Source organism: Sycon ciliatum, chromosome 5 (genome assembly GCF_964019385.1).
Source record: "Sycon ciliatum chromosome 5, ocSycCili1.1, whole genome shotgun sequence".
NCBI classification, from domain to species: domain Eukaryota; kingdom Metazoa; phylum Porifera; class Calcarea; order Leucosolenida; family Sycettidae; genus Sycon; species Sycon ciliatum.
Window position 1 is genome coordinate 27,283,997 of NC_088647.1, and position 26,183 is coordinate 27,310,179.

The following is a 26,183-nucleotide window of genomic DNA, read 5'->3' on the forward strand; positions in this document are numbered from 1 at the left end:
GAATCAAGTGACAACATGTTCTTGTCTACTGGGAAACGTTTGCAGGAAGGTTTCACAGGCAACGGTTTTGTTTGTGCTGCAGACCCGTTTCTTGTCACAGCCCCCCCCCCCCCCCCCCCTCTCTCTCTCTCTCTCCCTTGTTCTCATGTCATTTCATTTGTATTTTCATCAACTGCAGGGCGCATTCTCACTCAGAGTTTCGGACAGGTAGGTTTTCTGATGCTGATGATCGAGAAAGGTGTACACATGTCATGTGCATGTACAGTCGTCCCTCTCTAATCCGGCACTTGTTTATCCAGCACCCTTGCAAACCAGCACACTTTCTGGCAAAACCGATTTTTTCAGTTCATTTTCTACGCTTTAATCCGGCACTTGAATTCCGCCTCCAGCAGTGATTTTCTGCAACAAATCACTCAAACTGTACATAATTTGATTTTCTAATCCAGCAGTTGTACATCGCATACCGTCAGGGAGCATTGTAACATACACAACACATGTAACGTACACTTGGGAGTATCCTATGCCAGTGCACAGGGTATTCCCAAGTGTATGTTATAGACATGCATTCCGCAAAGTACTTGGATTGGCACAGAAAATCCCTACATTTTGACGTACGACACCAACATGTATGTTAACAGGTGGGCCGTGTTGGAGGACAGGATTTGATAATCCAGCACCCTTGTTTATCCAGCAGAAAATGCCGTTGCAAAAGGTGCCGGATTAGAGAGGGACGACTGTATATCAATATTGGATCTTTGCTGTAATAGGAAATTAGGCCACCTGCCTGGTGCTTTTTTTGACTCGAAACTCGACAGTTGCAAGCCAGATACGAAAGAAAGAAGAAGAGTAGTCAGTCACACCGCCTGGACGAAATTGCGATCGGGTCTTCCCTTACGAGATTTTTATATGAGCAAAACAGCTGCACGAAGTACCTCGGTATCTACCGAAATTGCACTTTCCTGGTGGTATGCTGTGGTCATGTATCAAGCTCAGCCAGAAACAACTGGCTCAATCGCACCGGTAGTCACTTAGGGGCCGTCCGTAAATATCGAACTTTTTTCACCAAACGAATTATTTTAGTTTAGACCCAACCCCTCCCTCCCTCCCCCTCAGAACGTAAAAAATGTTGACATACCTGCATATACAACGGACATGTACATGAATCAATGTTTTCTGAAACGAAATTGGTCAACCCCCTCCCACCCCATAACGGAATTATTTCGTTTTGTGAAAAAAGTTCGATAATTATGGACGACCCCTTACCTCATGTATTAAAAAAATATCTATACGTGCTCCTGGTGAAATCCAGCATCATGCCATTTTGTGAATCTCCACTATTCACCTGATACAGATCTCAAGAAAGTTGTTGTGTGATTGTGTACTTCTTGTCTTCTCCTTCGGACTTTTCTTGGCTTTCCATGTGCAAAGATCCTGGAATAGTGATGTGTGTGTAAGTCAATGGGATTACATTCATTTCAAATTTTCAATGGCATTTGTTTATCGGATATCTGTGTCGTGTGCAGACGAGGACGACAAAGGCCCAACACGACCCGCAACGCTGCTCGAAGGTGGCCGTTCCACTCGTGATAACAACTGGCGAACTGGTCCGCGGGACGGCAACGAGACCACCACATCCAGCTGGCGGACAACGCCTGGCAGCAGTCAATACCAGCCATTGACTAGTCCTACAAAGACGCACCGGCCGGAGGAGGGCCTGGGCTCACCGCTCAAGTCACCGAGAGGCTGGGGCGATCAGTGGGGTGCCGACTCGCTACGGAGAAGTTCGGAAACCCGCGGCTTGCCGTCAGCGCAATCTCGTCAAGCGGCGGATGAAAACGCGTCAACCGGTCAATCCTCTCGCAATCCAACCGATCAGCCTTCTGCTCCTACCTCACAGCAGACTCAACAGCGGCAACACCAACAGCAACTAGCCGATGCTCAGTCGCAAGTGCAGCACCAACCAGAGCACTCGCAAGCGTCCGACATACCACCAGGGCAAGATCAGCAGCAGCAGTCTTTTCAGCGCACTCCTCGTCGTCCTCAGTCTGGTGTGCAGCAGCAGCAGCAGCCTACAACCGCTGCACCTCAAACAGCGACAGTCCAACCAGCCGCTCACCAACCGCAGCCCCACAGCAGACAAACCTTGCAAAATCAACAGCATCCACAGCAGCCACCGCAGCAGCAGCAGCAGCAGCAGGTAGCACCCATGCAGGCGCAGATGCAGCCTGATGTTCAGTTCTCAGAACAACATCAGGCACAGATGCAAGCCGGTGTGGCCAACCTGCAATCTCTTCTCCAAGGCAACCACTTGCATCAGTCGCCCTGGGGCCAGTCAACAATGCAGCAGCAGCAGCTGCAGCAGCAACAACAGCAGCAGCAGCCACATCACCAATCAGCTCAACAGCAGCAGCAAGCCCAGGGTGCATGGCCTCGTCAACAACTGCAGTTCGGAGGGTCGGGCAATGCGACCAGTGGAATGGTGAGTTTCCTGTCCTATGCTCTGCTCAGCAGGCTGAGTGCGTGGCTTTCTGATGAGTTTCCCATTTCTTCTTGGAGGATATGCAATGACGTCAAATCCGCCTACCGTATTATCTCTAATATAAGCACAGTCTCCAATAATAGCACGTCTCCAATATTAGAACACCTTGGGACAGCGTTCAAAGAATAAAGTGCTCAGTCCTCGTTAAAAGCACACTGTGTAAATATGATCTGTACCGGCGAAAAACCCCTGAAATGCGTGTGTGTCTGACATGAATTTGGCATGGCAACATGCCTCTGAAATGAGGTTGAAATAATAATGGAACAGTCTCCAATAAAGGACCGTGCTTATATTAGAGATAATACGGTATAGAATAACTTTGAGTGGCAAATGTACTATGTGATGTGTACAACCCTTTATTATGCACACTGACATCACGTTCGAAATCCCGTAGACCCAGTTGGGTGTTGAATGTACAGGACCCGATTGTGCTATCTGTATTTTCGATTACGAAACGTTCCCTTCAAGCATTTCATGCAACAACTTTTCTTGGACGAAGATCTAGCTAGTCATTTGTTCCATCCGAACTGATGAAGCTGGAAAAGCGACTGTCTGCCACTAAGTATTGAGCTGAATGCTCATGTATAGCACACAATAAACACCCAACCTCGCACGTACACACGTACGAGAATTCGTACATCTGTACGAGGTGATGTAATGTGCATAAGGACCATTGCATATCCTCGAATTACTTGTGCAAACCTATGGGGCAATTGTGTGGAATATTGCATTACTGTGAGAGTTGAATAGTGTGAACGTGTGACGAGTCTTTAAGTTTAACGATTTGCACAAAGTTTAACGACCCTGCCACCAAACACCTGTCTTCTGTTTCTCTAGTACAGAGGACAGAAGGAATAGCATACATGTAACGTTTCTTGATTCAACAATGGATTTTTTTCTCGTTGAAACGTTAGACTTTGCGCCCCGTTAGAGATTCAACTCTTACAGTATTTTCAATTGCTCTGAGTATGAATTGTCTGGTGGCTTCACTGCATGTACCAGGTGCTGTCTTCACTGTCTCTGTTCTTGTGTGTTGTAGGGGCCAGCAGCGTATCCAGCCGATGCACTGCAGTCTTACGGTAAGTGTTGTGGTGTTGTGCTGCAAGTGGAGCTAGCCTCTTCTTTGCTGTACATGTAGTCTGAACTGATTGTTCCTTGGCAGGACTGGTCACGCTATTGTCATCGTTAGTTGAGAATCGACCTGCATGGCAGCATCTCCTGGAGTATCTCCAGCGGTATAAAGTAGTGGGCGGCAAGGGGCCTGTACACATTCTGTTTTTGGCCGCTTTTGGTACATGCATGAGCCCTCGTACACGCACACACTCACGGGCACATTCATGTACACATGCGCATGCATACAAACAAGCACATGCATGTGCACATGCACGTGTACAGAGCGCGTTTGGTCTGTTTTTGTTGCGGATCTGACAGCAAATCAGACTGTGGGCTAACCTCCATGCTTTCTATGTTGTGGATCTTCTGTACATGTGTGTGTATGCATGTGTGTGTGTGTATGTGTCTGTATGTACGTCTCTCTGTTTGTAGATCCAGCAATAATCAGCAGTACAGGCCAGACGAGCAGCAGCATGTTGAGCACATCTGCACCGCGCACGCAGCACGACTTTGCTATGTCCAACTCACCTGCTGCTGGCGGCATGGGTACGTAATAGGGACACAGGCGAAATCCTGGTGCTGTCGTGGACATGGAAATCCGGTCGAATGACGCTGGGCCGGCGCCCTCAGTGCGTACAGAACGTTGCGTGCAGTGCACATGTCGATCGCATTCGTACTCATGGCTGCATGGCCAGCGCCCTGGGCCGCTTGATGTCTGACCAGATTTCCATGTCCCACGACAGTGGTTCGAATATATCTTTATTCGAACATGCTGCTTACAGTCAGCCTTGCTAATAACGACCATCGATCGTGCATGAGGTAAGGGGCCATCCGTAAATATAGATATTTATTTAGAAACGAAAACTAGTCGTTTAGGGGGAGGGGGTTGAGCGCCTGTTTGTTTCTTGAAAAATATCAACGCACAGTTTGTATGTGTGGGCACGTCCAGAAAAAAAGAAAAATGTATCGATTCTATGTACCGTTTGTATGTGTTTTTCAGGGAGGGGTGTTAACCCTTTCACTGATGGCCTAGTTTCCCCCTGCCGGCTAAGCTTTCAGCGCGCTTGCTTTCATTTCAGACCCTGTATGCGCATCGCCGAGCAAAATCTCTTGCCATGCTTGCATTTATGCGTGGACTTCCACGATCTATGGCTTGTTGGAAAGCCCAGAGCCAAGCGAAGGCTCTCTGGCAATTCTCAGCTCCAAAGGCATGCCAGCATCACTGCTATGTGCTCTAGAAGAAGCCGTTACATGTCTCAGAATCGCTAAACAACTTCATAATACATTTTCGTCTGCCATCTCTTTCAAACTAAACCAAGCTTCACGATTCAAACTGCGCTGCAAAGCTGAGATTCAAGCGCTTTGTTTGATGCCCAACACGCATGCGCTGTAGCAAAGGGAAATCCCCTAAAAAAAGCGAGTCGCGAGCAAAAAGTTTGAACTGATGGCCGGAAAGCGTATTTTTGATTTTGTTGCAATTCTATTCGTCATCGCTCACTCAAATCTAGTCTTATCGCAAAAAACTTTATATCACTGGAAAGCTGAGCTCTATACCTTTCCAACGGTATATCGTTTGTGAAAATCGGTCTTCGTTGACATGAGTTACGACAGTTTGTACAGTGATATATGCACTTCATACTATTGCGTGGACCGTGGAGCGAGATATCTCGTCATCCGCCGTTCAGATACACTTTACAGAGCGAGATATCTCGTCATCCGCCGTTTAGGCACACTTTACAGAGCGAGATAACTCGTCATAAGCCCTGAAAGGGTAATAGAAATCGGTATTTACGGATGGCCCCTACGTGTCTTTATTTGTGAGTTATAGTTATTCGCGAGGTTGAACGTATGCAGTCAAATGGTCACAAGGTCTGAAGATGTATGTAATCAAGCACGCCCAGGAGGTCATGATGGCTGAATCTTGCCAGCAGCCAAGGGCAAGATTCAGCCATCATGAAAGACAGAGCGGGCTTGTTTTGATTTCTTACAGCGCGAAGCAACATATTAGGGAAGGTGAAAGGTCGAAAAATTATTCCCGAAATGACGTCAAACGGTCCTGAAACTTCCGAAATGACATCGAACGGTCCTGAAACTCCCGAAATGACGTCAAACGGTCCTGATGGCCTGATTATGCCCGCGGCCTGAATATCGCCTATTGGCCATGGCCCCGGCAACGATCACGTGTCATGTAAGAATGTGTCGTTATTCGCGAGTTGTTGTTATACACGGGGTTGTTATATCTGGGGGCGTTATTCACGAGTTTTTGTTGTACTGTAAATCAACAAATTTTCGCCGGTGAAAAACTTTCGCCGATCTCCAGAAAACACTTTTCGCCGCCACTAAACTTTGCGCATGGGCGTGTAAGAGTCCAAAAAGCGATCAATGTTTCGTGTGCGCATGTACTACTAGTAGTCGCCTTGTAACATGCTGTCAAAATAGAAAAACATAGTAGTATAGTAGTACAAAGGTCCGCGTAGTTTGTAGACCCGTCTACTGTACGCATTTGTTACAGAGAGTCCGGTGGCATAAGGGCCTGGTCAGACTGCGGCAAATTTCTGGTGCCTGACGAAAAAAGAAAAGCGTCAAGAATTTGAATCGCGATCACACTACACATGTGGGGAGAATGAAAATTCAAACTTCATTTCGAGCGTCAAGTGGTAATCTCCACGAACGACGTCAAAATCCTTCACCTTGGGGATCTCCAACACCTTCAGTGCAATCCTTGCAACCATCCTTATGAGTTTTGTTGTTGTCCGTGGCCAATTAGCTCCTCGATATCGAGATGAAAAAATCAGTGAATATCAGCGTCAATGGCGTATCAGCGTCAAACTCAGCATGGTCCGTTCTTGCTTTTTTTTTGGAGCGTGAACTCTCGATTTTGCCGCCCTGGCGGCAAGTTACTATGGAGATTCGGATTATAATCACAGGATTATTTCGTTTTTGGAGCGGTCTGCTAAGGGCCTGGTCAGACTGCGGCAAAATCGAAATAATCCTGTGATTATAAGAGTGACCCAAACTGACATTTTGGTTCTGGTGACAAATTTTGGCCGGCGATTAATTTTGGCCGATTGACATCGACTGGCGAAATCAGCGAAATTAAATCGCCAGCGAAAATTTGTTGATTTACAGTATTCACGAGTTGTTGTTATACCCGGGTTTTTTATTCATGAGTTGTTGTTATACCCGGGTTTTTTATTCATGAGTTGTTGTTATACCCGGGGTCGTTGTTCGCGAGGTTGTACCTGTACACCTACCTGTACGTGAGTGTGGGGTCAACACATGAACACATGTGTTAACTGTTTATAGGGTTTGTGGTGGACAAGTCACTTTTGCACCATGTTGTAGTGGCCGAGGAGAGGACGGCCGAAAGTCTTTTGTTTTGAATTGGTGTGATGTAGGGCTCAAACGGTCACGGTTTTACCCCTGACGGTTAACCCTTTACCGTTTGTATGTACAAATTTCGACCGCTCGCGGTCGATGACTTCTATGCGCACACCGCTGGACTGGTTCACCGCAGAGAGCTGGGATTTTCCCTACTGGTAGCCAAGATGTACGCGCAGAGGGTGCCGACAATTTTTTTGTGTGATGCAATATAAAAAATCGCGAAAATCGCGACTTGAAAACTGCGCTTTGGGAAAAGTGCGTACCCTGCGACTTTTGGTATTGCCTGAAGATTATTTCGACTTTTGCTTGAGCTGGCCTCACGACTGTCTGCCCTGCTGTGCAAGCCATGGACGCGGAGCAAGCTCTTTCGCTTCTGGAGACCCTTCCTGACGACTCTGTCGCTGCCTCATCCAGCGAAGATGAGTTTGTGGAGCCAGACAATCCTGTTGAAAATATTTATTCTGACGACGACCGCGACGATGACATGGCGAGTGAAAGCAGCGCCAGTGAGAGTGACATGGATGTCACAGCTGACGGCAGTGTCGCTGAGATGAGTGCCACTAATGGTGGAAGGGGACGTGGCAGAGAGAGAGGATTCGGCCGTGGAATAGGCCGTCGTCACGGTAGAGGTCGTGGTGCACAGGTACTATGGACAGCCAGCGGTGCAACCTGCACTAGTCGATATTTGCAATACTTGGGACAATGCTGACTAAGCTGTGACTGGTAACACTCCTGCATTCCACCCAGAGAATGAACCTGGTATCCACTTACCTGAGGGAGCCACTCCAGTGCAAGGATCTGATTTATTGCATATTGCAACAGTTTGCCCGATCGGCAATAAATCCAAATAAATATTAGTGCTAAATAGTGAAATCTGTGTTCGTTTTCTGGACTTGAAAGTTGTTGCATCGCATTCCTGAGGGTTTTTACTTTCAGAATCACCCCATTTTGTACATAATAAAAGTGAAAAATAAAAAAGTTACGGCATGAACAATGACGGTCGGTTTTTGCTGTACAAATACCTAAAACGGTAAAGGGTTAAATGCTAGGCTAACGGTCGGTTTAATGGTTATGACCTATAAGCCACGGCAATCCTGCGGACTCTTTTTTAACCGTATATTTGACTATACTCATTCAGAAAAATGTATCCTATTCAGTACAACGCACACATTCTCTTGCATGCTCATTCACACATACTCTCACACCAAGAGACCAGATATGACCGAGTTGACAGCCCAGAAATTGCGTACGCGTGCGACAGCCCAGAAAGTGCATACGTTGCAACGACCTGATACTTGAAAAATTGACTTGAAAAGTTGCTGCGTAACCGTTATCTTTATCGGTTAGCCGTTAATTCTACCGGTTAATCGGACTAACCGTTTGAGCCCTAGTGTGATGTATCTTTGCGTCTTTGTTCAGGAGGACTTTCATCTCTAATGGGACATGGCTCTAGTGCGGCGGGTGGCGATATTCTGTCCGCCTTGGGCAACATGGGTCTCGGCGGTGCACGCGACCCCTCTCAGCAACAGCAAGCGCTAATGCCACAGCAGCAGCAGCACCACCAGCAGCAGCAGCATGTACAACAACAACAGCAGCAACACGATGCTCGGCCACAGAGCCTGTATTCTGCGCTGGGCATGCAGCAGCCCCAGCAGCCAGACTCTGGCGACCGGGAAAGCGAGTTCTCGCAGCAATTCCAACAGGTTAGTCATGATGTAGTTCTTTAGCTCTGGGCCATTGTTAGATAGAACTGATGTTGTTTGCAGCTAGCGTTTATCTTTGCATGGTGATTGAGTACCACACGTTTCCTCTGTGCTCCGTGTATGTTATAGAGGGCAGAAAATATGGTGGCGCCGTTTGTCGTGGTGAGTCTGCGGTAGTAGGCTTCTGTATGGTGGCTCTTGATGTACCTGGCTAATTACTAATCAATTTCGCATATTCCCCTCTTGTGTGCTACGGTTGAGGGGGGTCGCAGCTAGTAACCCTGAGCTTGTTGTGTCCGGTTTTGCCATTGGACACTGCTGAACAACCTGTTGTGTTAGGATGAAGCAAGGCGTGTGTAGGGTTCATTGACAGCAGTGCTGCACTGGCAAATTCGCTTCTTTCAGGCTCTGGGTTGCTCGGCTCTTTATGTGTTCAACCGTATCTTTGCTGGTGTAACCACATCAGAGTGTCTCTTGCCATGCATATGTACATGCAATTGGTCTCTCAGGATGAGGACGACTCGAGCGGCTTTGGTGCCGGCAAGAACCCCAGCTATTTCAGCGGTCCACCCGAGGCTGTCCGGCAGTCCTCTTGGGACACCGGCGCAGGAATGCAACATGCCCAGCCACCATCGCAGCAGCAGCAACACCCACAGCAACATCAGCAGCAGCAGCAGCCACCCCAGCAGTCCAACATGGGAGCGCCGGCAGCCGCCGTTCCACCACAGCTGTCGGAAATCGAGTGGCTCTACCGTGATCCACAAGGACTTGTCCAGGGTCAGTGTTGTTTGTGTTCTTGATCGGCTGGTCCCCTTGTCTTCTTCTGGGGGGTTATGACATCATGTCGTTCCTTTGTGCTCTGTATACTCCTGCTGCTCTTGTCGTCTCACATTCGTGCTGTGTGGTGGCGTATGTGGATTCTGTCTCATGCTTCGGTTGCATAAACATGTAGCATATTGCTGGCTCTGTGTCATCCGTGTGTAGGACCGTTCTCCAGTACGGACATGCAGGATTGGTTCAGTGCGGGCTACTTCACGATGAATCTGCTTGTGCGGCGGACCTGCGACCAGATATTCACGCCTCTTGGTGAGTAATCAAGTACATGCTGTCCTCGGGAATGACTTGGCTGTGTAGCTTCTTTAGTTTCTGTATGGGGGACCGTACCATTGTTGTTACGCACACTGTCTGGCCATTTTCCCCGTGCTGCTGTGCGAAACAGAATGGGTGGTATTACAGTCGTCCCTCTTTAATCCGGCACTTTATAAACCAGCACCCTCTTTAAACTAGTAACCAAAAGGTCCTCGTCGACTCATGACACTGCAGCAGAAAATCAGATTTGTTAATCCAGCACCCTCCCTAATCCAGCAGAATTTCCTTAGCACAAATGGTGCCAGATTATAGAGGGACCACTGTACTGGCCATGGCGGTTTCAGCTCCAGGTGGCAGGGTATACCGACCTGCCATTTGGCGGTTCCAAACCGCAACATTACAATCGCGTACCGCTATCTCGTTTCACTATATCCAATGGTGTTACGAGTCGTTAGTATGTCGGACAATTTTCAATGTCAAAAGTGAAATGACATGATAGGTCCAGGCAGCACTCTTCTGCATCAGCAGAAAGCTTGTTCAGTTTGTTCCGAAGCCAGAACACTTCAATGCGGAAAGTGGTGCTATCTCCAGTAGTGAACAATTGCTTCTCTTGTTTTGTATTACTGTGTGCAGGTGACATGCTGAAGCAATGGGGCCGTGTGCCGTTCATGCCCGGCCCACAAATGATGCCTTTGCAAGTGGTAAGTCGGGGGCGTATGAACACGAATTCAGAGTACCCTGGTGCTGCGCGCCATACTGTACAATGCAGCCATCGATATGGGACTTCGGTTCATGCTGGTGCATGCTCACATACACTCTTGGTGACTGCTCATGACATGTACACTGGCGATTTTTCTTGACTCTGTTTTCGTTTCCTTGCTTTGTCCTTGTGAGACTGATTTCCCGTGACTCGGGGCTTGTTGCCCGGTTGTGTCTACTGTTAACCGGGGTATCCTACGCTAGTTTTAGTGCATGGTTTGCAAGCACCTGGGAATGTTTGCGAGTTGACTCAAAAGCACTTTCGTGGAGTAGCTGCAAACCTCACGGTAGTGTTGCATGCCCACTGGTTTCTGGGTTTCCGGTTTATACTCCGTCGTATTTCCACCGGTCACGGTGTAGCCAGTTGTAAATCGTACCGCTGCTTCAAATTACTTCAAATTAGTACAGGCATGTAATAGCAATGTGATGAAGCACAACAACGTTGATTTACACATCTTTGTAGGTGGTGAAGTGGTGATGAAAAGAACACTGGCTGGATAATGAAGGTGCAAGTTACGCTTAACATGATAGCTCTATAACTATCACGAAAAAGTGGGAAATCGAAATAGCACCAGCTTGCCCACCAGCTCCCCTTGTCCACATAGCTCAGGTGATCATCTGGCAATGAAGACAGCCTCTAGCACATACTATAGGTAACCTTTGGCATGTGCCCATGCGTCGTGAATCATGAAGCGCGATGAAATTTCGTGTGTCCTGCTTGCCTCAGTGCACTATGCACAGACATTTCACTGCACTTTGCGTGCTAGAAACTCTTACCATTGTCTGATTGTTGCCTGAACTATGTGCACGAGAGGAGTTTGTGAGCCAGCTGGTGCTATTTTGAGAGACTTTTGACTTCCCACCTCCTTGTGATATTTCTGCCGCTCTGATGTTTGGCGCAACTACTTGCACCATCATTCTCCAGCCAGTACACACCACCTACGGAAATATGTATAAATCCTTGTTGTAGTTCTTCATCACATTTTTAGTTTTACCGTGTACCGATTTGGGAAGTAACGGCACGAAAGGCGTCATCGGATTTACAACTGGCTTCGTCATATCTTGTGTTAATATGTATTAGTTCCCCATGCATCTAAGTGTGTTTTGGCTAGCCTTGGCCAGTGTCTGATATGGTATTTTGGCTGGTGTGCCTACATGTACCTGTAGACCTCCTCAAACTGGTCTTCACAGCATCCGTCAGCTCCTCAGGTATGTGTACTCTGTGTGCTGAGTGAAATGCTACACTCGCGCTTAGCGCACTGTTCTTGTTGTCATTTCCATAGGTTCAGTTCTTGCTGGTGGTCGTTCCAGACCGGTCCCTTTCTGTGAGAAGAGCTTTGAGCTTTGGGGTTTTCATGTCAGTGGCGCGTTTGCTCAGTATCTCGATCGCTTGAACGTGTGCTCTGCTGCTTTTATTGCCATGTGTAACAGGCAATCCCGGCAGCATCTGGCGCAGCTGCTTCATCAGAATCTGTGTGGACTATGCTGGCTGGTTCCTCGTCTCCATGTAAGCCTTAACGCCTTGACCTCTCTGCTTTATGCCATGACGGTGACCTGTAGTCGTAGTGCTTGTGACGGAGCTCTGAAGGGTTTCCCTCTATCACTGTAGTGATTCTGATCGGCCAGCTCTCTCTCTCTCTCTCTCTCTCTCTCTCTCTCTCTCTCTCTCTCTCTCTCTCTCTCTCTCTCTCTCTCTCTCTCTCTCTCTCTCTCTCTCTCTCTCTCTCTCTCTCTCTCTCTCGTTTTCTCTCTCTCTCTCTCTCTCTTTCTCTCGTCTCTCTCTCTCTCTCTCTCTCTCTCTCTCTCTCTCTCTCTCTCTCTCTCTCTCTCTCTCTCTCTCTCTCTCTCTCTCTCTCTCTCTCTCTCTCTCCATCATCTGGCTGCAAAGTCAACAAAACCACTGGTCAGAAGATCCACTTTTCTGAGGTACTGTATATGGGGCTTCGTTTATTGAGGTGCATTGAACTGTATTCTCGTATTTTCTTTTTTTCTTTTCTATCGTATCCCCTATGAGTTCCTATCATTTGCTGCACCTTAATTGGAGAGCACTTGCTCGAGCGTTGAAGCCGGGTTCTTAATCCACCATTCCCAGTTCGCCATGCTGGGCGGGGTTGTGGGCAGGCTTTCATTTAATCTTTTCTTATTATTTCTGCTTTCATCTCATTACAAAAATTCTTCGCATTTATCTCCATCTGCGCATAAAATCTAGACTGACAACCTGCTTGTTGAATCCTGCACCTGCTTTCAGGCATAAAAACCCTGTTGTTGAGAACCCCAGTCCTCATTTGTTAAGACTTACCTGTCTTTATAAATGTAACTTTCTCTCTTTTTCTCACTCACTTCATGTGTCTTCTTTATTTGTACTCTGTTTGAAAAGCAGTACAAGGTGGCACTTGGCCAGTCGGTAGCAAACCCAAAGATCCCCAGCAACAGCAACAGCAACAGATGAGTGGCTGGGATGATGGCAATGCCGGTGTAAGTATGGCTGGAAATCAGCAGTACAGTCAGATGCAACAGCAGCAGGTAAAGGGCGAACGTTACTGTGTGGTGCTTGTGCGGTTTCTTCCAGTTTGTATTTCAAAATATAGCAGAATAAATCCACTCGTCCAGGTCACATTATGTACTTGCGAGCCCTATCGTGCACTTCCAGTGGATTTGAAATCCGATTGTGCTTCAAGTAGATTTAGTTGTGTGTTTGCTGGGCATATCACCTGTTCAACGTATTGTGACCCGCATGATAAGAGCATGATCGAGGTCTGTTTCTACGACAAGCACATTGCTGATGTGCATGATTACGGTTCCATGTGTGATGTTTTTTGTCTTGTGTCACCATTTAAGGCCGATTCATACTTCATGTCGCGTACGGGAAAGCCATCGCGATGACTTTCCCGTACGCGAAATAGTCGAGCTCGGATCAACTTTTTCGCGACACGTTTCCCGTACGCGAAATGAAGTATAAATCGGCCTTTACCGGCAGAGACTGTGCAGACTGCCATTGGTAATAGCCTATTCATACTACGTTAGAATATGCATCACGTTTCGGATTACGACGTACTTGCAGACGTCGTTTTCATGCAGCTGCATTCCCACAGGCACATACACGCTGCTCGTACCGCTGTGTGTACAGCTTCTTTTGGACTCACACTGCTGAGAAGGACAGAACGAAACTCGGTACAGGGGTGTGGATATGTCGTCTACATTTTCGTATCAGGGGTACGATTTTCCCGCCACGTTCAAATGTTGTCATGGCTATCCAGACGAAAACGTCACGTACGCCACGTTTTGGGTGTAGCGTGAATGGCCCATAAGAGAGCACGTCTGAGAAAACCAACGCCTCTTTCTTGTCTTTCATCCCTCTTCTTGGATTCCTTTGTTCTCAGGATGCGAAGGCTCTTCAGCAGAAGCAGGAGGAAGAACAACGCCTGCTTCACGAGCAGCAAGTGCGAGAAGCTCTAGAAAAGAAGAAGCAAGAAGAGGAGGAGGCAGAGCGTCAGCAGAAGGAACAGGAAGAGAAGAGAAAACTGATGGAGCAGCAGCAGCTGTTGGAGAAGAAACGGCAGCTGGAGGAGAAGCAACGACTGGAACAGCAACGCCTGGTATGTATTCTACTTCACTGAGCATAATACCACTGGACTGCATTATCTCACAGTGTTCGCTACACGTGGACTTTCTTCGTCGACTACTGTCGTGGGCATGAAAATCCGGTCGGCACCATCAATGCGCCCAGAGCGTTGCATGCAGTGCATCATCGTATGCGTACTCACGGCTGCATGGCCAGCGCCCTGGGACCAATTGACCTCCGACCGGTTTTCCATGTCCATGACAGTAGAATCAGCCACCCAGCAACACGTTTGGTCATGGCCGAGGCTGCAGGAGCCGTCCCTCTTTAATCAGGCTCCATTTGAGATATCTTGGTTGCTGAAGGAAGATCCTGCTGGTTTGTTGCGGGTGCAGGAGGAAGAGAAGGCTGCGAAGAAGAGGGAAGAGGAGGAGCGCAAGCGCAAAGAGCAAGAGAAGCTGCGAAAGGCTCACGAAGAGAGACTTGTCAAGTAAGTTTCCGTACTGAGCACCACTTGATAGTGCTTTTTGTTTGGATGACGTCACACGTTCCTGACAAGACACCGAATTTCTGGATACGATCAAACCTGAGCGTGTCTGTCCGCTGCACTTTTCTAGTAGTAATCTGTAGATAATCAAGCGAGGTGCAGAGGGCTTGATGGCTGATCAAAGCCCAAGGGACCAGCCCGAGGGCTTTGATCAGTCATCAAGCCCGACTGTACCTCGCTTGAATATGCTTCAGACGATCCCCAACAATTTTTTTGATTGTGAATTCAATCGCTTTATTCTTTGGGTGATCTTGAGTGTGGACAATGTCGGCCTTTCGTTTGGGATTTCAGAGCAGCCTGAAGTCTAAAGAAGTGCATGTCGCTCGTAAGTTTCACACAGAGATTACAGCAAAGGAAAAGGCATGTCAGTGGACGAAAAACCTGTTTCGTGAGAATTTTCTCAGGACTACGTGACAAGAGCCAGACGTGGCTGAAGAGTCTTGGAAGTATTTTCACTTCCACCATACACACCTTGCTCACGCTGCATACTGCTGAGAGTTCTGCAGTGCTGGAGCTAGATTTCCAACTCTACAAGTTAAGAGCCACCGCATCCCCGACCACCACCCCTATCGGTTTCTTGTTCTTATAGCCAGATCACCTTGAAAAGATTGGGCATGATCAGGGCTTTGATGGTTTTGTCGTACAGTTGCCAATGGCAGCGGGCTTTGATGGTTTTCTCGTACAGGTTGCATCTGACAGCGGGCTTTGATGGAATATCAAAGCCCGCTCTCCGAGGCAGCTGATTGGTCGTAACCTAGCAAAGGGCACGTGGGTCGTTTGAAGCTGATTTATTATGATGGGACAATAGTTTGCTAGACGGATGTCTCCTGCTGCTAAGTACAGGTTAGCCATGACTGGTCTCCCCAGTTCTCAAAGGTGAAACAAAGCAGCTGCAATCAGCTACGCAAGCTAGGAACTTGTTCTAATTTCGTAGCTCTGATCCGCAAGAAGCTCTAAGTCATGACAAAGAATACGTGAAGAACCATCTGCAACGGTCAGTCGGCTCTCAAAATCTTTACATGCACATTCGAATCGGTCTCCTTGCTCTGTTCTCTTTATTTAGCCGTTTCTGTTTTCTGTTTCTTCTTTTATCCTGCGCCATTGCAGGCAGCAGCAGGAAGAACAACAGTCCAAGGCTTCCAAGAAACAGCAGCAGCAACAAGCCCTGCAACGTCTACAGCATCAGCAGCGCCCACAGCAGCCCAAGGCGGCATCGCCCGAATCACCTTGGGGCCAGGTTCCTGCTGCAGCTGCAGTGCCGATCCCAAGCAGTCCTACACCGACCAGGCCCAGTGGACGCTCGCCATCACCCGCACAACGTCAGATTGCACCTGCAGCGACCACTGCACCAAAGCTTTCTCCAACCAGTGCCGCTGGCGGCTGGGGAGCACAGCCAGTACCAGCACCTTCTCCTTCTTCAAACCTGTCGCTTGCAGCCATCCAGCAACAACAAGCTGAGCAAGAGAAGCTGAAACAAGTAAGTGTTGTCCTCGTTGACTTCATAATTGGGTTGGGGGCCATGGCGCAGCATCAACTGTTCAGTTTCGAAATGCAAGCTGTGGCTGGGTGCTAACATTCAGATTGTTCAATGAGTGAAATTGCCTCTTGTCTTTCATCAGTTCTTCTGTAGTTGTGCGGTAGTTTCTGTGTTTGAGAAACGGGAGGTTGTGGGTTCGAGTCTAGCCTTCTACAAAAAAAATAAAAAAAGTTTTTCTTGCGAGGTCACAGAGTCGCCGGATTGCTCGCCAATGGCAATAGCAATACTGGCACATTTACCTCGCTACAGTGATTGTAGCACTCTTATCCTCTGGCGGGCCTATGCATTGTGTGCCTTTGAATGTAGACTATGCCAGATACCTTAGTTGCTCACATCCAAATTTTCTTTTTCTCTTTTTTAAAATTTTTTTTGTTGATTCTCATTTCCTGTCACAGGTGGAATCCTGATAATTCGAACCACAAAATGCCAGGGAAAACTTCGAATTATCCGGACATTCTAATTATCCAAACATGTGCCAACAACACATTATGTATGTCGAAATGCTCGCATTGACACGTAGAGTTGCACTACGCATCTTAGACACAAATTTAGTGGACACTGAACTGCCTGCGCATGCAAACCAAACTAATTTGATGAAAATATAGTGAATGTTTTGCCAACTTCGAATTATCAGCACAAATCCCACATATTTTCTATGTACCGGGTAAGTGGATTCCGTGCGACTTCTAATTAACCGGACATACCAAGTTCGAGGTTCTAAGTATCAGAAATTGTTATGTGGAAATCGCATTGATAGAAATCGGTCCCAGAAGAAACTTCTAATTAAGCAGTATGTTCTAATTACCGTATTTCCCCGATTATAAGTCGCACCTTTTTACACTAAAATTCAGGGTAAAAAAGGGGGTGCGACTTACAATCGAGCATGACTTACTACTGAAATGAATATATCGCAACAATATTGCTCAAACCTGAACATGGGGGTGCGACTTATAATCGAGTGCGACTTCGGGAAATCGGGGAAATACGGTAAGCCATATTCGAATTATCAGGATTCCACCTGTATTGTAAATTGGGTTTCTATGCACCAAATTCCGGCCGATTTGTAGGCATTTCCATAGTCACCTGCTAAGCCCAGTGTGTCTACCACTACAGTGGTGCACAATGAAATTGAGCTACGAGGGTCATTTCCTATACATGGCACTCACCACACAGTCTAGTCCTCAGAGAGGAGCTCTTGGTCAGATGTGCTAGATTTCACAGACCACTGCGTGCTCATGCTGTACTTAACATGATATTGATTGCAAGTGCAGTGCGCATCGAACCTCAGCCTCTCGGGTATGTGATCATGCAGAAAAGAATAAAGGTACCTTTTGCCGGGCAGCGTACTAAGTGATGTTTTCGTCTTCTTGGCCTTGCCTAGGCACAGCGCCAACAGCAGCAACAAAGCCAACAGCAACTGCAGCAGCAGCAACAGCAGGAGCAAGCATCTAAAGGATGGGCCACTGCATCACAGTACGTAGTCTATTGTACTACTTGTACTTGCCTAGCTGGGAGGTGTTGGCCGAAAGCTTGCTTTCACCCGGCTGTGTGTGTGTGTGTGTGTGTGTGTGTGTGTGTGTGTGTGTGTGTGTGTGTGTCTGTGTGTCTGCATGCTTATGGTGCTCCTGTCTATCCGGAGCGTGTAGTACTGGTTGCAAAGGTAGCAGGAGGTCAAGTCATAAGGCACTTTGGATAGTTTTTCTCCGCTATATGGGAAACTTGGTGTGTATGTGATAGTGGAGATTCACATCGATGGCAGAGCTTTCCGAGTAGATGCTGATGTTGTTCAATTGTTTTCGTTCATCACTCGTGTTTATTTTGTTCCTTCAGGTCCAGTGCAGTGGCGCCAGCGGCCAACCTCCGTGCCATCCAGGCCGAACAATCCCGTCAGAAGCAGCACCAGCAGAAGCCAAAGTCGGCTGCGTCTGTGGTAAGCTATTTGCAATGAATCTGTTGAATTATTTGGTCAGGCTGCACTTGCCCTCTCTTGTCTCTAGTTACATCTGTTATCGCTGCATATGTGACTAACCTACAAACTCTAGGATACTGTAAAACATGTAATTTTAGGTGCATTAAAATTTCTGTGCCAGAGACCTGCCAGGTTTCAGGTGTACTGTAGAATTAGGTGACCAGTGTTCCTTGCACATACAGTGCATACGCAAATGCCTTTTAGGTGTAATTTAAATTTAGGTGCCTGGTTTCTCTACCGAAATTAAGTTACACCGAAAATAACATGTTTTACAGTACCCCTTTTCCATTCCCTCAACCAGTGAATATACCTTTGAATATCAGCTATTTCTGTCCTGCCCCCCCCCCCCCCCCCCCGCCCCTGCTTTATACAGTATTGTATGGACCAGAAAACGCTTTAAAATGGTTGAGCAAAGGGACAGAGCGCTTCTGTATGTATACGATCTGCTTCTCCGCCCGTCATTCATGGCCGTCTTGTCTACTCCTTTCTCACGCACACCGTCTCGTTGCGTATCTCTGCAGCTGGCGGCAAGCACGCCTAGTCGGTCCGGCGGTGCTGCATGGGCAAGCACAGCAGGCTCCGGTACAGCAGCCAACGTTGTGGCGGCGGCAAAGCCAGCCAGCAATGCAGGCGGCGGCACGTGGGGTCCGACGCCATCGGCAGCCGTGAAAGCGGCGCCCGCGACTCGTGCTCCGGCAGCAGCACCACAGAACTCTGGCTGGGGTCCGACGCCGTCCAGTGCTGCAAAGTCCAGTGCATCGCAAACACAGCGTGCGTCTGCTGCCTCTGCCGTCAGTTCACACCCGCAGCCGTCTTCATCCTCTACCGGTGGGGGCTCGTTCTTTGATGATTGTGCTCGAGACGTGCCCTCTTCGGCGCCAGTGACAGCAGCACCCGCTGCTAGTCAGTCCTCTGCGTCTAAGAGCAAGTAAGTTGTTTTGCTTCTGTGTGTGTGTGTGTGTGTGTGTGTGTGTGTGTGTGTGTGTGTGTGTGGTGTGTGTGTGTGCGTGTGTGTGTGTGTGTGTGTGTGGTGTGTGTGTGTGTGTGTGTGCGTGTGTGTGTGGTGTGTGTGTGTGTGTTTGGTGTGTGTTTGGTGTGTGTTTGGTGTGTGTTTGGTGTGTGTGTGTGTGTGTGTGTGTGTGTGTGTGTGTGTGTGTGTGTGTGTGTGTGTGTGTGTGTGTGTGTGCCATGCAGTCGTTGCTTTCTGTTGACCTGATGCTATACGTGTACTTCCAAGTAGAGTCTGCCTGTTGTGTCTGCCACAACTTAGCGTATGCGTTGAAGTGTGACTTGGCGGTCATCAAGGGGAAGGCACAATCTTTTCCCAGTGGTTGTGCTTTTTTGTAAAATTTCAATGGCCGCTAGATTATCATAGCACTGAATTCCCTGCTCTCCTCTTCCTCTGGTGAGGTTTGCAGCTACGTTGGTGCCGACATTCCTTCATTTTTGTTTGTGACTGTTGCTCAATTACTTTGAGCCAGACACATGAGGATGTTTGTATAGTTTGCCTGTAGAAAACACACAGTACTCTGTTAGTCTGTCATGATGCCCAGTTTGTATTGCTGCATCGTGTAGGGCATTTCAATGCTATTGTGTGAGCGTGCATGTGCGTGTGTGTGTGTGTGTGTGTGTGTGTGTGTGTGTGTGTGTGTGTGTGTGTGTGAGAGAGAGAGAGAGAAAGAGAGAGGGGGGGGGGGGGAGAGTGTGTGTATGATTTGTTGGTGTTGTGGCAATTCACAGTGTGCTGGTTTGGGCTATCCTCTGATTTCTCCACGTGCACATTAACTCAGCTATCACTCTGCTGTAAATGCTTCATTCTTGAAGTTTGATTGAAGTATAGGCCTGCATGGTATTACTATTGTCCTAGTGGACATTTGATGGGAATTGCTTTCTGCCAGTTTGCTTAGGGAGTTCTAGAATTGATCAGCATCTGCTTACTGTCCTCTCTGTGTGCAGATCATCCAGCAAAACTAGCAAGGCTGATGTGAGTGCTTAGTGGACTTATTGATTTAGTTATTCACGTTCTAGTGCGGGTTTTTTGTCACCTACACCCTCCGTAGACAAGCTGTGGAGTTGGCTCATTTCAAGTGATCAATGCATGTGCAGTGTAATAGACAAATAGTTGTGGTGACGGTGTGTGTGTGTGTGTGTGTGTGTGTGTGTGTGTGTGTGTGTGTGTGTATGTGTGTGTGTGTGCAGTTGTTGTAGACATTTTTTACTGAAATGGTTTCACCTACCCATGTCAAAAGTGCTGCCGAGTCCGTTTCTCTCAGGGGTTTGTACTGTGAGACTGTCAGCCTGTGGTGCATAGGAAAAGTCCGCAATGTCCTTATAATACTGCTGAAAGGTGTTTATGCGTTGAATTCGAATTCTACTGGAACCCGTGATTAGCACCACTGGTTCAGCCATAAATGCTAAATAGCTTGCGTATACAAGTTGCATTCAACTATTGGCCGCTCGCGCGCGTGTGTGTGTGTGTGTGTGTGTGTGAATTTGTGTGTGTGGGTGTGAATTTGTGCGTGGGTGTGGGTGTGTGGGTGGGTGTTTGTGTGTGTGGATTTTGCCTGTACATGTATCTGGGATTAGTCAGATGCAACTCACAGTATTTTGTTGTCTCCTCTTTTGTTTGTGCCGTTCAGGACTCGTCCGTGTACAAGCACTTCCAGCAGACTGCTGCTCCCGCGGATGAATTCTCACAGTGGTGTCACAATGCCTTGAAGACGTTTCCCGACGTCGATCTGGATGGTATGTCTTCTTTGTCAATGTGGAATGATTGGACAGCGGCGGGCTTGTGACCGGCTATCTGTACCCTCCAGTGTTCGAGCAATGCAAAGCGAAAGTGCATTCACAGCGTTTGTGCCGTTCACTTGTGGCTGTGGTGTACTAGTGTGATGCATGCGTTGCTTTTCTTTTAAAACTTTCAATTAATTGGTTGCCAGGCGGCGTCCGTGAAGGAAAATAGTGAGTTTCTGCTACACGGAATTGCGTCCCAAACTCCGTGTCAACTGCAGTGAAGTTTAACACGGATTTTTCGTACGTTGCGCCGGTTCTGCTGTGCGTAGCATGCTCGAACTCCCCGCCACATGTACTCTGTGCGCTCAATTTTGACACGGAGACCAGTCGGTGTGATGCGCGATACACGCAGAGAACAGTATGAAAATCCGTGTGAAACTTGATCCCGTACAACCGCGAGGTTTCCATACGTACTTTGGTACGTTTTACCGTGTGGCAGAACCTCACTAATGCCTTTTAAAATGGATTGTTTTCGGGAGCCAGGGGTTCAAGTGGCGTTCGCTTCAAAAGTGAGTTGAAAGAATCACGGTAGTGAAACAAATCAATGTACTCTGGAAAAGGATCACAATTGACAACATGCATGTGTTTTCACTAGGGGAGAGGGGATGCGAGGATATTCAGCAGAAGTTCTGAACTGTCATTTTGAAAAATCGTCAGCATTTAGGGACGTTATCACGTTTGCTACGCACTCTTCATGATAGGAAGTGCAGTTCTGCTCGTGTGAGCCTCCCACAATCATCTTTGTGTGACGTGTGGTGTTGAGACTTGCCACTTACTACCTTGTCTTTTGCTGCGTATGCACTCAACAACTGCCGCATTGTGTGTTGTTGGGTCACAGCGTATTCCTAACCATCAGTACACGTACTGTCATTGTGTCATCTGATGGTGTATGATTTCTTGCCTTTCGCTCTCTGTGCTACAGTGGAGACCTTCGTGCAGTTCTTGAAGCTAGTCGAGTCACCTTATGAGGTGAGTACCATGCGCGCGCTTGTGTGTGTGTGTCATGCAGTCGTTGCATTCTGTTGACACGATGCTATACGTGTACTTCCCAGTAGAGTCTGCCTGTTGTGTCTGTCACCATTTAGCGTATGCGTTGAAGTGTGACTTGGCGGTCATCAAGGGGAAGGCACAATCTTTTCCCAGTGGTTGTGCTTTTTTGTAAAATTTCAATGGCCGCTAGATTATCATAGCACTGAATTCCCTGCTCTCCTCTTCCTCTGGTGAGGTTTGCAGCTACGTTGGTGCCGACATTCTCCGTTCTGGACAACTTTTGGTTTCATTGCTGCCCAGCCAGTTTTAGCTGATCTATGCTCTATTGTTCCTTGATGTCACGCTGTGTCAGCACTTCTCATTTTTTTTTATCTTGGTTTGATTTTTGCTTGCTTGCTTTTCAGTTGCACGACTATGTGCGTGGCTACCTAGGCGATAACACTGCGGCCAACAACTTTGCGCGCGACTTTATCGAGAAGAGACGCGGTGGCAACACGTCTAAAAGCAGCAAGGTGAGAGCGGGTGGCATGATGTGGGGGCTATTTCTGTAGGTGTTTGGTGTTGTTTACTATGCATTGCTGCGCGTGGTGTTCTGTCATTTTTCGCCGTAGTGCTTGCCTCGGTGCTTTAATTTACAGTGTTGTGCTTTCTGGGTATTCACTAGGCATGGCTATTTAACTTATTTTTGAGTAGAGGGGACGGTTTCAAATAGGAAATAGGCAAACCGGAGCAGACTCAATATTCACTTTCTCTCGGTATTTTGATTAGAAAACATATGTCACAGTTAAGCGGGATTCACAGAAGCTTTTGTGCGATGCGACACGCGATGCGACGCGATCTGCGATGGATGCGTGCGATGCGAACTCGCGAAATACCATTCACAGAAGAAGTCAGCGATGCGACAAAGTTTTGCTGATTTGGGTACGTCACCAGGATATTCGCGCGGTTTGACACAACTTCTAAAAATTTATAGGCAACTCTTGCACCTTTGTACAACTTTGCTGTAGAAAAGGTCAAAATCGTACACCAAATCGCTTGTCGCATAGCATCGCATCGCAAAAGTTGAGCCAAGCTCAACTTCTGCGATGGCCTGCGATGGCCCAGTTGCGGCAGTTGCGTGGGGTGCGACATGGCTGCGATTTGGGGTTTTCCCGGTTTCGCGTCTGTCGCATCGCGTGTCGCATCGCAAAAAAGCTTCTGTGAATCCCGCTTTAGACTACGATGTGTTTTACTCCGAGCACAATTTTCATGGCTCTGCGATGACCAGAAGCGCCACACCAAGCAGGTGGATTTTTGACGTGTTGCTTCTCACTGCGACTTGAGTTTTACATCTTTCGAAGAATCAACTTCTTGTCGCAGGTAAACCGCGGCTCGCCTCTCGTCAATAAAGCACCTTATACCAATGAAAACTAATGGAAGCTCACACTAGGCTTATTGTTCCTCTGTACTGGCCGTCGTGGAGCGATAGCAATTACCTAATTTCAGAACTCGGAGTGAATTTGACGTGCACTCTAAAACCTTTCCGGTTTGGAGCCACCTCTGATTTGAAGCGAAAAATTGCGCAACTTGGATGCAATGGGCCAACGCAAAGCAGTGGCTCAGTTCGATTGACTCTGGCCTCAGAGCAAACTTCAGCATGCCAGTTTCCTTCCACAAACATATATCGAGTGAGCAATCCACGCTGATGATTGGTTTGGGTCTATACAAATTTGGCTGTCAAACCATTCCGGTATCGAACCGTCCCCTCTACCCTCATCAGACTACGTACATAGAACATCCAGTACAAAATCACATAAAACCTAAAAGGCAACATATTTCCATGCATTCAGACTACACATTTTACATGCAACATACAAGCAACCTTTGACCCTACACAATTGCGCGAGGGGCCTGGGATGTGTGAAAGCAGCCGGCAGTCGTACAAAGTTTGTACATTTGTCTGACTGCCTTGTGAAAGTACGATAAATACAGGAAAGTTGCCCACCCTGCCCGAAAGGATTGAGCAGCTTTTTAGGCTTCCCGCCAGATTCTTGTAGTTGTCTTGGAAACTTCTATGTAAATGCGACTTAAAGGCTTTTTTGTACCTAGTCTGAAGAGGGCCTTAGTCTCCGGTGTATAAGGCGCGCGCATTAAACACCAGTAATTCAGCAAAAAAAGTCTGGGAAGAGTGCGTTGCTCCCTACATGGGAGCTCGCGGTTTTCCTGCCGACTTTAATTCTCACTTGACTGACTCACGACTGCCATCCAGAGCACCCGAGAAGTCCATCGAACCGTCCACTCGGCAAACCTGCAAGAAAGCACCACTCCCTGCCCAATACACAGTGCTTCGGGGAATTCACCCCTCGTCAGTGTCGCGACGGCAGCAATGGGAGACCCACGCAACGTCCTCAGCCCTTGCAAAGACCCTTGGAGTGCCTGAGGACATTGGTCACATCATACGGGAACGGCGTTTGCGCTGGCTTGGACACGTGGCACGGATGAAGGATCACCGGTTGCCAAAGTGTGTGCTCTTCGGTGAACTGCCCGCCCCGCGCCCGCCGCATGGTCCACGCAAGAGATGTAGGGACGTCATTATGGATGACTTTGCGTCGGTTGAGCCACCGGTACCAGCATGCGGATGGTACGATGCAGCCCAGAACCGCCCGGAGTGGCGTACCATTGCCCGTCGACCGCCCAAGGCACCCTCTGCTGCTGGCTACGGTTGCGCCTGCGGCCGCATGTTCCGTCGAAGCGGCGACCTGAAAGGCCATCAGTCATTCTGTCGTGGACTGGAGAAATAACAATGCGCTATCATCGCTACGCAATGGGCAAGGTCGAGGTGTGTGTGTGTGTGTGTTTGTGCACGGGTAGCCCCAGGCTTGCTATTGCATGCAGGATTGTGTTCATGGATTGTTGTCCTCTCTTTCTTTCTCTTGTCCTCTTGGCAGAATCAGACTGAGGACTTCAAGGTTGTGTCTCATGGTCGTGGCGGAGCGGGCTCATCTGCTAAGCAGCAACAGCAACAGCAGTCTTCCACTTCGGCATCTAGCTCACAATTGGCAACAAGTGTGTCTACTCACCAGCAAGCCACTGGAGGCGCATCAGGTGGCGGTACGAGTGCTAATCGCCGTCGCAAGAAGAAGATGCAGAAGATCGACCCTGCGTCGATCCTTTCGTTCGGCGTGAATTGCGCCGATCAACCAAATCGCGGCGAGATCCAGAACCCGGATGCGTGATATGGTACTTACTGCGTTTGCCCTGCCGGCATATCCTAATTGTGTGCTGTTAATTATTATCAACCAGTGTCGCGCGTGGTAGATAAGTGCATGGGGGTCCGTCCACGGCTATCATTTTTAGTGTGGACCTTCTTGTGCTGTGCTGGTGCTCGCCCGTCCGGCGGCGAGCATTTGAATTGCGTTCCGTCTGCCGGTCATGCAGACAAGAGACATTCAGTATGTAGAAATTTGCGTACCTCTATGTCGTTGTGACTACTGTTTTTCTTCAGTGGTCTCGCTCTATGTGCACCGCATGCCGTCCATTAGACCTGGCATGTACTCCGTCAGTTTGCACATAAATCATTACTTGTGTCTTGTGACAAAGTTTATTTGTTGCTACACAAAGTACATCTCTGATCATTGTGCCAAATTGGGCATTTTTTACTGTTGGTCTTTCGGGGATGATCTTATTGACGTGGCGTGTTGAAGCCGTGTGGCTCGCGCTTTGGGGCAAGAGTGCATGAAACCAGAGTATGCAACTCCTGACTTTCTCTGTCACAGAAAAATCTCCTAGCTTGATTACAATCATCATGGTTGTTGTTAGTGCAGCAGATATGCGACGGTACGTGGTGTGCATTCAATTGGCCTGCAGCTGTTGTGCAGCGGGCCAGCTTGGGTCCTGCTCGTACGACTAATATCTACTAAAACGATGAATCCAGGAGTATAGCTGTGATAGCAATGCTGAGCTGCACACTTTAGTTCATGTGGTCCCAGTAGGCATGATGACATTGCACCAAGAGTACTGTGACTACTGTCCCCCTGGAAAATCGCGGGGGGGGGGGGGGGATCCAGAAATTTGCGCAATAAATTGCGGGCGAAAAGAGTGAAAAATGTGGACCAGATATGGTAAATTTGCGGAAACTGCAGTATCTTGCAAAGGTACAGTTGTTGTATGTGAAATCCGACACTTGCCATAGCAAGAATGCATAAACAAGAGTATGCAACTG

At 48.0% G+C, this 26,183-nt stretch overlaps 1 protein-coding gene across 5 annotated transcripts in view; it reads left to right on the forward strand.

Moving 5' to 3' along the window:
* Window positions 1-25,620, forward strand: part of LOC135818213 (GRB10-interacting GYF protein 2-like) — a 30,707-nt gene extending 5,087 nt beyond the window's left edge. Inside the window, exons 5-27 of one of the 5 annotated variants that reach the window (XM_065331570.1) lie at window positions 179-207; window positions 1,524-2,479; window positions 3,579-3,618; window positions 4,085-4,198; window positions 8,456-8,739; window positions 8,869-8,901; window positions 9,249-9,516; window positions 9,724-9,825; window positions 10,462-10,529; window positions 11,755-11,796; window positions 12,019-12,094; window positions 12,965-13,062; window positions 13,968-14,183; window positions 14,542-14,636; window positions 15,801-16,170; window positions 17,612-17,703; window positions 18,061-18,160; window positions 18,721-19,127; window positions 20,156-20,183; window positions 20,839-20,944; window positions 21,915-21,961; window positions 22,387-22,494; window positions 24,910-25,620. In XM_065331570.1, coding sequence (XP_065187642.1) covers window positions 179-207; window positions 1,524-2,479; window positions 3,579-3,618; window positions 4,085-4,198; window positions 8,456-8,739; window positions 8,869-8,901; window positions 9,249-9,516; window positions 9,724-9,825; window positions 10,462-10,529; window positions 11,755-11,796; window positions 12,019-12,094; window positions 12,965-13,062; window positions 13,968-14,183; window positions 14,542-14,636; window positions 15,801-16,170; window positions 17,612-17,703; window positions 18,061-18,160; window positions 18,721-19,127; window positions 20,156-20,183; window positions 20,839-20,944; window positions 21,915-21,961; window positions 22,387-22,494; window positions 24,910-25,197 — 3,967 coding nt within the window. In that variant the 3' untranslated portion in view covers window positions 25,198-25,620. Of the gene's footprint in view, window positions 1-178; window positions 208-1,523; window positions 2,480-3,578; window positions 3,619-4,084; window positions 4,199-8,455; window positions 8,740-8,868; window positions 8,902-9,248; window positions 9,517-9,723; window positions 9,826-10,461; window positions 10,530-11,754; window positions 11,797-12,018; window positions 12,095-12,964; window positions 13,111-13,967; window positions 14,184-14,541; window positions 14,637-15,800; window positions 16,171-17,611; window positions 17,704-18,060; window positions 18,161-18,720; window positions 19,128-20,155; window positions 20,184-20,838; window positions 20,945-21,914; window positions 21,962-22,386; window positions 22,495-24,909 lie in introns of all 5 variants that reach the window. The other 4 variants (XM_065331571.1, XM_065331567.1, XM_065331568.1 and 1 more) reach the window with 4 other exon arrangements.
* The last annotated feature ends 563 nt before the right edge of the window (window positions 25,621-26,183 follow it).